Source organism: Echinops telfairi, unplaced genomic scaffold, assembly GCF_000313985.2.
Source record: "Echinops telfairi isolate 266 unplaced genomic scaffold, ASM31398v2 ScPeMD7_2;HRSCAF=8, whole genome shotgun sequence".
Classification (NCBI taxonomy): Eukaryota; Metazoa; Chordata; class Mammalia; order Afrosoricida; family Tenrecidae; genus Echinops; species Echinops telfairi.
In genome coordinates this window covers 48,431,324-48,442,395 of record NW_022103898.1, presented here as the reverse complement: position 1 = coordinate 48,442,395, position 11,072 = coordinate 48,431,324, and the positions used below count along the sequence as shown (strand labels likewise).

Sequence of the window (11,072 nt, the reverse complement as noted above, 5' to 3'; positions counted from 1 at the left end):
AGAGGGGGGAGCAGGGAGGGAGGGGGCGGGAAGAAAAATGAGCTGATTCCAGGAGCCCAAGCGGAAAGCGAGAGCTTTGAGAATGATGAGGGCAACGGATGTGTGCTTTACACAATTGATGTTTGTGTGGATTGTGATAAGAGTTGTATGAGCCCCAAAAAAATGATTTTAAAAAAAAGGAAAGACAAACTATGTAGCAAAGATTATCATACGACTGACCCAAGCAATCCCTAGGTTATATCGAACCCAATATCTCAAATGTATAATGTTAAACATTATAAATTTTATGTAAATATATAGTATCACATATTTTCATTTATAAGATAACAGTTATAATTATCTTGTTTTTAAATAAAATAAGTTGTTTTATAAAAAAAAAGTCCGGGACAAGGAAAGAGGGTTCCCATGGCAGCTGGCCGGCTCTGCGAGTGAAACTGACACATGAAGTTATAGAGGGAAGAACATTTGGAATCAGTCTTTTTATCCTAGAAAAAAATGTCATGCTCTGAAAGATGAGAACTTGTAAGAATGCCATTAATTAGGAAACCTAGAGACTTTTTTATCAGCTTTCGTTAGTTCCCTTTTTCACATTAAACTTTGTTAAAATTTTAAAAGCAAAAATGCAACAAGGCCTGTGTGAACGCTTCTCATGTGCTTCTCGGTAGAATTATAATTGGAGTTTGCTCACTGTCAGGATCTATGTAGAAAAATTGCTGTCTATGTTTTCTGTAAATGCTAAGATAGCATATCCCCATAGATGAATGTCAAATTGTAGCAAAGTTACTTACTTATTCAATAGGTTCAGTTGTTACTTTGCACATAATAGATACCACCTGATTTGTTTATTTTTGTGAAATTTGCTTTTGATTCACCAAAAGAAAGCCAAATTTTTTAGTGTTTTTAGGTGATATTTTATTTGCCTTCAAATTAAATGTGACATTAAAAGGTCTGTTAAAGTTAAAATATTGTAGTTAGATTTTTATATTTAATTTCATGTTTATATTTATAAATACCGAAATGCAAAAATGCTTTTGGAATAGTTAAGTGTACTTTATATTTATATATTCAATGTGAGTGATAGTGTTAGTATTGGCACAAAGATATGCATATGAATCTTTTGTTAATTATATCTTAAGTTCTTTCCAAGAGAGTGGTATGCATGTCAAAATAACGTATTTCTTCATTTCATATGCAACTATAAATTAAGCTAGAGTAGCTTAGGGAAAACGTTTGTTGGCTCATAATTGTGTGATATAAATGGGTTTATTTTTTAAAAACAATAGTATATAGTTTTATTTTTTAGGAATGTCACAGGATTATATTTTCAAAAATTCATAAAATTTAACTTATCCCATCGTCAATATTCAAAATTCATTAAGACAGACTTGAAATTTGTTTGACTTGTACTAAACAATACAGAAGGTTAAAGCCTAAAGTCAGCTATTGTGTGAGCCAAAGCCTTAAAATGTGTAATTAAATTTGCATTGGAACGTAAATATCTTTCCTTTTTAGAAAACTTCTTCAATTCAACCCAACCAGAATTTATTGTGCTATGGGAGTGTAGATAAAGTGGGGTGGAAAATCAACTATGGAGCTATTGTTGTAACACTGGTGAGAGTTAATAGGGTTTGAGCCACAGCAGTGATGGGGTTTGTGTGGGGGAGTCCAAGTGAAAGACATTTTGACATGAGGATTGATGGATAGCTGCGTGTGCAGATCGAGGGCACAAGAACCATTTAAGATAATGTAAAAGCTTTTAACTTTGGCACGGGGTGAGTGATGAAGCCATTAAAGATGGGAAATAGGACAAAAAGGTTCCAACAAAATGAGAACATTCCTTTCAGTCTTGAACCTTTTGAATTGGAGACATCTGTAGGACATTCATGTAGAATTGCATGTAAAATATTTCTGTGTCCTTGTGAGAATCTTTAATATAAGGTAACTATTATTTTCATTTGAAGAAATGCTGGGCTTTGAGACTGTACTAGGTGATAATAATAGTGACCTTTCTCCTAACCTCTGTAACATAGCTAACCTCAACATTTATCACATAATTCCATTTTATCTCACATTGTATTCTACATGTTCAAACTCACTCTTGTCTCACCCTTTGATTATAGTCATTGGCTCTGGGATGAATATGCTAACAGTGCTGTAGAAGTCTTCCTGAGGGGTCTCAGTGATGACTTCTACTGCAGACTTGTAGGAGAATGTTTCCTTGTGCCTATTAGGTAGGGAGGTGATGCTGTTGTATTAAGTGCATTGAGGGATTTTTTTCATCCATTTATTTATTCATTCATCTATTCCCTAAAAATGGAGTGCCTGCTGAATGTAAGGTATTGTTGCTTTACAGCTGGGCATGCAATAGTGTGTTACTTTGTTTCTAGAACTAGCTAACCCAAAGAAATCTTATCATAAGACTTTCATTCCCTTTGCAGAGATTTGCCAGTTGTTTTATAAATAAGAATCACTTTTTGATTTCTTGAGCATTTAAGATTACTTTTCATGTGGAAAGTGATATCTAGGGAGTGATGAAAGTGAACAAATTAAGATAAAGTGAGTATTAAATATCTTGCAATGTTATCATACATTTATCTCTGTCAGAAGGGATCTTTGTCTGACCTAATTTTGACAGCCAGCTTTTCTTAATGGCTATCTTAGCTGATTGCATTTATTGTTCAATGGACTTGCTATCTGGATCCTCGGAAACCCGAAGGAGCACCTCTGCTCTGTCCTAAATAGCCTCTGTGTCGGGAGTGATGTGATGGCACTGGGTTTGATTCTTGGTTTGGTACTTAGCTGCGTGGACTCTTGCTGGCACCATGATCTAAACACTGGCCTGTTGAGGGCTACTGTGAGTTCAGTAATTCAAACACCATGCTCTCCCCAAAATTTAGTCTTGGCAACCTGGAAGTCCTACCCTGCCCTTTCTAGGGTAGCTGTGAGTCAGAATCGACTTGATGGCAGTGAGTTTGATTCTGGGTTTGGGTCTTAGCCACTGTGCCATATTACTCAAATGTGGGAATTAAGATGATGGTATAAGGGCCCACTGCTTTAGCTTGCATGCTTTCCCACTTGGTTTCTGTTGGCACCTAAATAAATTATAGCCTCTCAGTTTCTTCCTCTGGAAAATGGGGATAAGACTTATGTTAAATGTAAAGTACTTGGCATATAATTTTTGTGCAACAGATGTTAGTGATCTCTTTCTCTCACTGCCCTTGAGTTGATTCTGATCCATAGTGACTGTAAACCAGAATAGAATGGCCCCTGTGGGTTTCCAAGGCTGTACATCTTTATGGAAGGGGAAAACCTCAACTTTCTCCTAAGAGGGGCAGGTGATTTTGAACTTGTGACCTTATGGTTAGCAGCCCAACTGGTAATCTATGGCTTTTTAAATGTTAATGAGAGAAGTGATGAATTATTGTGGACCCTGACAGTACTCTGTCTTCTTTAAAATGTTAAATAATGCCCTAGTCAAACTGGTGTTTTTATTTTCACTTATAAAATGTAAATATGGTAATCCCTTATTTTTATTTTAAAATTCTATTATGTATTTCTTTACCTTGAGAATTTCACAATCACGTGTATGTATATAGAATTTTTCTAATTTGTACAGTCATATCTGGTGTGGGGCAGAAAAAGAAAAGATCCTTGAAAACATTCTTTCATAAGAAATATGAGAGCTCATACTTCAAAACAATAACTAATAAGTGTAAATATAACATATTGATAAAAAGACTTGTCTCTCCTTCTGATACCTCATGCTGAATTATCCTCCAAGAAACCTGAGTCAGAACTGACTTGATGGCAATGAGCTTGCGGGTTTTGGTCAAGAAATTTTTGTGGAACAATGATACAAAAAGTTAAGAGTCAATAAAGAAAACATGTAGAACATGCAATAAAGCAATCCGGGAAACTATTATTTTCATTTAAAGAAATGCTAGGTGATAATAATAATAGTGACCTTTCTCCTAACCTCTGTAACACAGTTAACCTCAAAATTTATCACATAATTACATTTTATCTTCTATTGTATTCTACATGTTCAAACTCACTCGTCTCACCCAGTAGAGGGAGATGTTGGCAAAAAAAATCAGGCATCTCATATAGATGTAATGGCCAGCAAATTAAAAAATGTATTTTAAAAAAATCAAACTTTCTTGTATAAAAAACTAATTTGGAATTAACTAAGTATAAGTTGAGCTACATTATGATTGCATTTTTATCCAATTGGAAAATCCAATCTCATTATATGAGTACCTAGAGAAATACCATCAGGACTACACCTACATAACTTTTCCTATAACATCACCACATAACTTTTCTCATGTATTGTTGTAGAGATGGGAGTAAAGACAAGATCATTGGCACTTCTCTCTCAGTATATCTAAAAATAGCATGTAATGACACTTACAGGCTAGCTCACTTGAAAACAGAGAAAGTCCTAGAGCTATATTTCCATAATTCAAAAAGATTTTTTTCATAGATTTCTAGACTGTCTGAGCAAACTGGACAGAATTAAAATACTACCCCCCCCATTTTTAAAAATAAAATAGTGATTGTTAAGAAGATAATGTCTTTGTTATTTAGACCTCTAAATTTTTTTAATTACTAAGAGGGCTGTAATTAAAAGCCAACACTTAATTCAGATTGCAGTTTGATTTTTCCAACCATTTTCATTTAGCATGGTTAAATTGCTTGGGACCTTTACTTTTCCAACAGAAACATCACATTTCTTTCTGTTGGCAACATTGTCCAATAACTGACTACTATAATGATCCCTCTGCAAGTTGAGATTTAATACGCTTATTCTATCCCACTCTAAGAAATTGCTGCCCTGCAACTTGGGGATGTTGAGACTGCCCGTAGACCTGAGAGTAGTCTCACTGAATAGTTGAGCGAGTTTTCCCCTCTGTAGCATGCCTAAATATTTTGCTGTAGATTTTATTATTTTTGGCCATATTAGTAAATTCAGTTTGCCAGATGTCTAAAGAACTTTATATTACATGTTAAGTGTATCATAACTAAATTTACCAAATAGTTTTGTAATTAGATTGAATCAGAAATGAAAGTTAAAAATCATTGACAATTTTAGTAAACATTGCCACCACCACCAACTAAATAGATTTTAAAAACTCATTGCCATCAATTTAATTCCAACTAATAATCTGTGTTACAGAATAGAACCACTTCATAGGGTCTTCTTGGCTGCACTCTTTATGAAAGTACATCAGCAGGCTTTTCTTCCATTGTCCTGCAGGCAGATTTGAACTAATAGGTTCAAATTAGGTTATGTTTAGGTTATTGTTTGTTCCAACTGAGACCTTAAATAGTAGAGATTAGCTTAAACATATAGTTTTACTTAGAATTCCACAAATATTTGTCAGTTACCTTGCTTTTAATTTTTCTTAGGAAGCATCTTTGTTGTTGTTTAAATATATTTTTATATCTTCATAAGTAAATGGAGGGCCAGCCAACCTAAAGTAGATTCCGAGTATGGTTTTCCTGTTGCTTCCATAGATTGCGACGGTCTTTTATGAGGTGAACTTTTTACCAAATTCATTTAAGCACTAGATACCAGATATTATTTTTTGAGTTTTAAAAAAATAATTTTCAAAGACTAGACTGAATTGTCTTCTCCATCAAAAGACTATCTTTGAGCTACTGCAGACAAATTAGGATAGCTTTTTTAGAGAGGATTGGAGATCATTAAAAACAAACTCCCTACCATCGAGACAATTCTAACTTATCGCGACCCTATGAGACAAGGTAGAACTTCCCCTTTAGGTTTCCTAAACATAAAATCCTTATAACAATATGCATCCAGCCTCATCTTCCTTCCATGAAGCCACTGTTGGGTTTGAACCACTGACCTTGTGTTTAGCAGCTCAGTTCTTAGCTCACTGTATCACCAGGGCTCCATAAACATTAGAGCCGAGAAAGCCATATGGAGAAGTTTTGTTCTGTAATGTGTGAAATTTGCATGACTCCAATAGACTCAACATGGATCGGAATAGACTCAACAGCAGTAGGTTTGGCCTTGATTTAAAGAAATGAGCATGCCTTTCAAAAGACCGTATGAAGATGCGATTGAGCGCATGAAAAGCAGACCATCGGTCTGCTGTGTGTGTCCTTTAGATTAGACCACATTACCCTGCAATAAGAAGCCAAAAATCTTGGTGATGAAAAGCAAAACAAGTTTGATTTTCCCATAGGCTGAATGTCTAGGATGGCACTTGTCTTATTCATTCAAGTTGCAGAAGGTTCCATCTGGACTCATACTTCTGTAATTAAAGAGCTGGGAAACAAAAGAGTAATTAGTTTTCTTATACTTTAAAACCTTATACATGGAGATAGCACCATTGGATTTGTAAATATGCAGCCATACTTGAGTTCACCATTGGATTTGTAAATATGCAGCCATACTTGAGTTCAACAGGGTATAAGAGCTCATAGAGAGGGGAGGCCGGCTGTATGTTAACAGTAAAATAGTCTAATACTCTGAATGAGCATTTGGAAACTCAATAATTATTATACATAGAATGTATAGTTTAAAATTGGCTATGGGGAGAAAAGTGCTGTTTCCACCAGATTATATAATCTAATGTTTCTTAGAATTTATATTAACAATGCATTGAACATTTTGTTATCTATACACACACAGTAGCAGTTCTAATTAGTCCAATGAGACAGAAATCATTTTGTGGTAACATTAAGACCACTGGGGTTATTATGGTTGTTCCACATAGAGTGTGGAAGGAAGTTTGCAATTGTGTGAGCTGATCTCTTATAAATTCAATGTAGAGGTCACAGTACCTTTAGCAAGATTTGACAACCTCTTCTTTTGGGAAAAAGGGAGAGAGGCAAATTTTAATTGGGATTGAAAGTATACAATTTTATAAAATATGAAGAGGAAATGTTAGATCTCTCAGGATAGAGATATACCCCGGTCCTTGGCTCCGTGCAAGAAAGAATTCACGCTGAAACCTGGTTTGTGATCCAAGTGGGTTTATAGAGAATAGAAGCAGTTTCAGGTTTACACAGCCTCCCACAGGGCTCCTCATGAATGTGCAGTCTCCCTAGAAGCTGGTCGGAAAGTCATGTGGTTGGCTCCGGACTCCTGCCTTTTCAATTATTCCCCAGGGAGGCATGGTGGACGACCCTGGTCGACCCCATTGGCTGAATTGAATTCACCTGGCCTACGTGGGCCAATCCAGGTGCAGCACCCACCCAGGTGTACCTCCACTTCCTGGTGGGAAACCTGAGCATCTGAGCATGCACACTCCCGGTTGCTTGGACCTCTGGGCATGCGTAGTGGACGCCCCAGCCCCTAAACTAGACTACCTAGCAGAAATAGAGCACTAAAAATATCTAATAGTTTAAATTAAAAAAATAAATAAAACTTTTATAGTGATAATTGTCAAATTTCAGATGTAAATGTGAGTAGTATATTTTGTTAGAAAATCTGTGTTTTCTCTTTTGTAATATCATACAGATTACATATCAATTTACTATTATTAATCTATCTTTCTTCTTTTTTTTTTTAGGTATTTCTGATTTCTGCAAAATATTTTGTGAAACCTCCCAGAAGCTGGTGAATGTGGAAGTGTTTGCTCTGGCTGCACAATATTATTCTCTACAAAACTTGGGAATATGTACTCCCTTTGAACAGTTGCTTACAGTTCTTCAAAGAAAGCAAAACCAGAGAATTGGTATGTGTGTGTTTTATAAGTTGTTCTTGATACTTGAAATTCCAACATACTCTTAATTCATTATTAAACTTTATATCATGTAACCTCAAATTTACTTGTACCTAGATAATTATAAGACTCCATATTTTTGCCTTCATTAGCTATTATTAATCCTTACATAAGGTTGTTTCTGTTTTCCAAACAAAGATTGCAGAGACGACTATGGATTTTAATTCTTATTTTCATTTTTTCTGACTTGGTGAGAACTGTTAACAATGGGCTGGAAGAGGAAAGTGTTGGGGCAGGCTGGGCTCCAGGGGATATGGGAGATATCGATGTTTTTTTCTTTATACATGAGTCACATGTGACATTTGATTGACATGTTTCTTTACGCTCCTTTAATCTGAAATAGTTCCTCAAACTTCTTTGTTTTACCTAATACTGGTATAGTTAAGGTATATAGCAAAGTTTGCCTGTTGATTTTTCTGTTGTTTTTTTTTAATCATTTAATTGGGAGCTCTTGCAGATATATCATTCCATAGTTCTATCACATCAAGTAATATTGTGCTATTGCCACCAAAATCAATTTCAAAACATGTTCTTTCTTCTGTACCTGCTCTATTGTTTTTGTGTGATTAGATTCAGGTTATCCATTTCTGATAGTACTAATGTGGTACATCATTTTCAGGTGTTAAATCAATAAGCACGTGTGACTTTCCCTCATTATTGGTGATTATTGCTCACTTAGTGTAAAGATGGGTCCACTGGGCTTCTCCATTGTGAAGGGATCTTTTCCCCTTTGAGCCCTAGTCCTAATTGTTTTTTTTCTCTTTAATCATTTTAAACCATTTTATTTTACAATTCACTCCTGGTGGCAGCTCGGGGGAGGAAGATCAGTGTTTAATGGATCATGGTTCTTAGTAAGGACATTTTGGGCCATGAATGAGTTCATCAGCAACATTACTAAGGGCTATATAGTCTGCTGGTACCCCAAACACAGGCAGGAAGTCCAGCACTGTATCCTCAGCAATTTCTGACTAGCAATAACTCACTTACCCTCCGCATTGCCGATATCCTTTTCCATGAAATGAAAGTCCTCCGTTCCATCAGTTTGTAAAGTAGAAGCATGGCATTATGGGTATCAAGCTGGACAAGGTTCTTCTATTTCTGACAGAAATAAACAGTGAGACCACTGCTTTAGGTGGTTTATGTGATAAATACCCTATACAAGAAAGACAGAGTTTACTTAACCATGTAGGGGGTGCATGCTTGCGACAGTCGGCTGTGGAGTAAACGTATCTTCCATCTTGGAGCACGTCAGCATATTAGTTTGCTACGTTATTACATATTGGAAGAATGGCATTGGGTGCATTATGGAATTCAAACTTCCCTGGCAGAGGCCATGCATGGTTTACAGTATCTACAAAATGTGATCATAAAGGTGCTGACTGCCATCTACAGAGATCTGAATGTTTGCCACTTCTGTCTGGAAAGACTTTGTTGAAGCTCAGTATTCTAATGCAGTAGCTTTGGGTTAATCTAGCATTCAGAAGACCAGTCTCAATGATCATCAAAGCCCTGCATTGCAACTCTTCATCCTCCCAGCACTGATCTTCTCTGCCATAGCCTAATTCCGAGGTCTTCTTTGTGTGGTCTTCAAGAGGACTATAGAAGCTGAAGCTGCCTGGCTGAAATGACTCAAGCAAGCTTTGCAGAATAGTTTGCCTCTTAAGCAAAGTGCACTGGTGGTAAAGGAACCCCTTAGAGAAGCCACTCCAAATATTCTATATTCTCCTCTAACCCTGTTTCTGACCTCCATCCTCTCCTAGAGAAAAGGCCAGGCACCTAGGGCTCCAGATTATGCTTTCCTTCGTTCTTTTTTCTTTTCTTAGCTGTGTTCTCTACTCTAAAACAGCAGTTCTCAACCTGTCGGTTTTAAATTATAAAGCTTAATACTATTGAGTATTGTTTTATACTATAATGCAGTGGTTCTCAACCTGTGGGTCGCGACCCCTTTGGAGGTCAAATGACCCTTTCACAGGGTTTGCCTAAGACCATCAGAAAACACATATTTCCAATGATCTTAGGAACCAAGATACCGCTTCTCTCTCCGTTTCCAGGCGGGTCTGCCAACATGCAGATACGCCCACATATGAGCACCTGGCACGAAGACTGTTACCCATGCTACACCATGCTTCAAGACAAAATTTCATTTATTTGTAATGAGAAATAAATAGTTCACAATATATACTTACATATTGTTTTTGTGATTAATCACTATGCTTTAATCATGTTCAATTTGTAACAATGAAAATACATCCTGCATATAAGATACATTACAATTCATAACAGTAGCAAAATTGCAGTTATGAAGTAGTAACGAAAATAATTTTATGGTTGGGGGGGCACCACAACCTGAGGAACTGTATGAAAGGGTCGTGGCATTAGGAAGGTTGAGAACCATTGTTTTATAGTACCATCTTATGGAATATCTCTTTGATTCTTTGACTGTAAACAGCTATTTAGGAGTGGTGGAGGGGGAGAACTATGTTGTGGTAATCAGAATAATGGTGCCATAAAGACAGCCATGTCAACATTCTAGGAACATCCTGTGTGGGATGTGTGGGATGCCTGATGCTGGGCTGTGTGGGATGCCTGATACTGGGATTATGTTTTCCTATCACTAGCTCAAGTGTGGCTATTAGCACCTTAAAATCCCAGTGTTGCCTAATCAGCAATGTGTGAGCTCTTCTTTTTGCCCCAGAAAGGGGGACTTCTCACGAAGAGACCAGTGTTGTCACGCAGAGGCATTTTAAGCAATACTCGCAACTCTGAAGCTCACTGCCATAGCAACAGAAAAAAATCTGAATATATGTGGGCCCAGGATTTTCAAACCCATGTTTTTCAAGGGTCAACTCTAGAATAAATTCATTGTTGTTTTTAGCCACTAAGTTTGTGGTAATGTGTTATAACTGCAGTAGAAAATTAGAAGCTGACTCTATTTCAAAGTTCTAAAGAAAGAAAATATTATGTGTGTCAAAGAATGCCAAACTAAAGAAAGAAAAGAAATCCAAAAATGTATTGCAAATGCAAAACTCGCAAGAGAATTATAAAAACATCCAGAAGAGTAACAAAGAAGTGTATGGAAAAAGAACTGCAGTGGACTTCTCCTCAGGTACAGTAACGATCAAAAGACAATGACAACAGCTGCTTTAGTGTGCTGAAGATAATTATCAGTCGCAAAAACCCACTTCTCAAAAATCTTGACTGGAAGAAATCTCATTGAAGAATGAATGGGCTTAGCATTACTATCGCATGCAAATAAAGCTTTGCCGAAGATCAAAGATCATCCCACAACTTTCGCAGCAGTGCATCGACTGT

At 36.5% G+C, this 11,072-nt stretch overlaps 1 protein-coding gene across 3 annotated transcripts in view; it reads left to right on the top strand.

Annotated features, from left to right (window-relative positions):
- Nucleotides 1–11,072, top strand: part of METTL25 (methyltransferase like 25) — a 147,254-nt gene that overhangs the window by 23,632 nt on the left and 112,550 nt on the right. For all 3 annotated transcript variants that reach the window (XM_045290537.1, XM_045290538.1, XM_004700424.2), the window contains exon 2: nt 7,548–7,712. In XM_045290537.1, the coding sequence (XP_045146472.1) occupies nt 7,548–7,712 (165 nt within the window). The remainder of the gene's footprint in view (nt 1–7,547; nt 7,713–11,072) is intronic.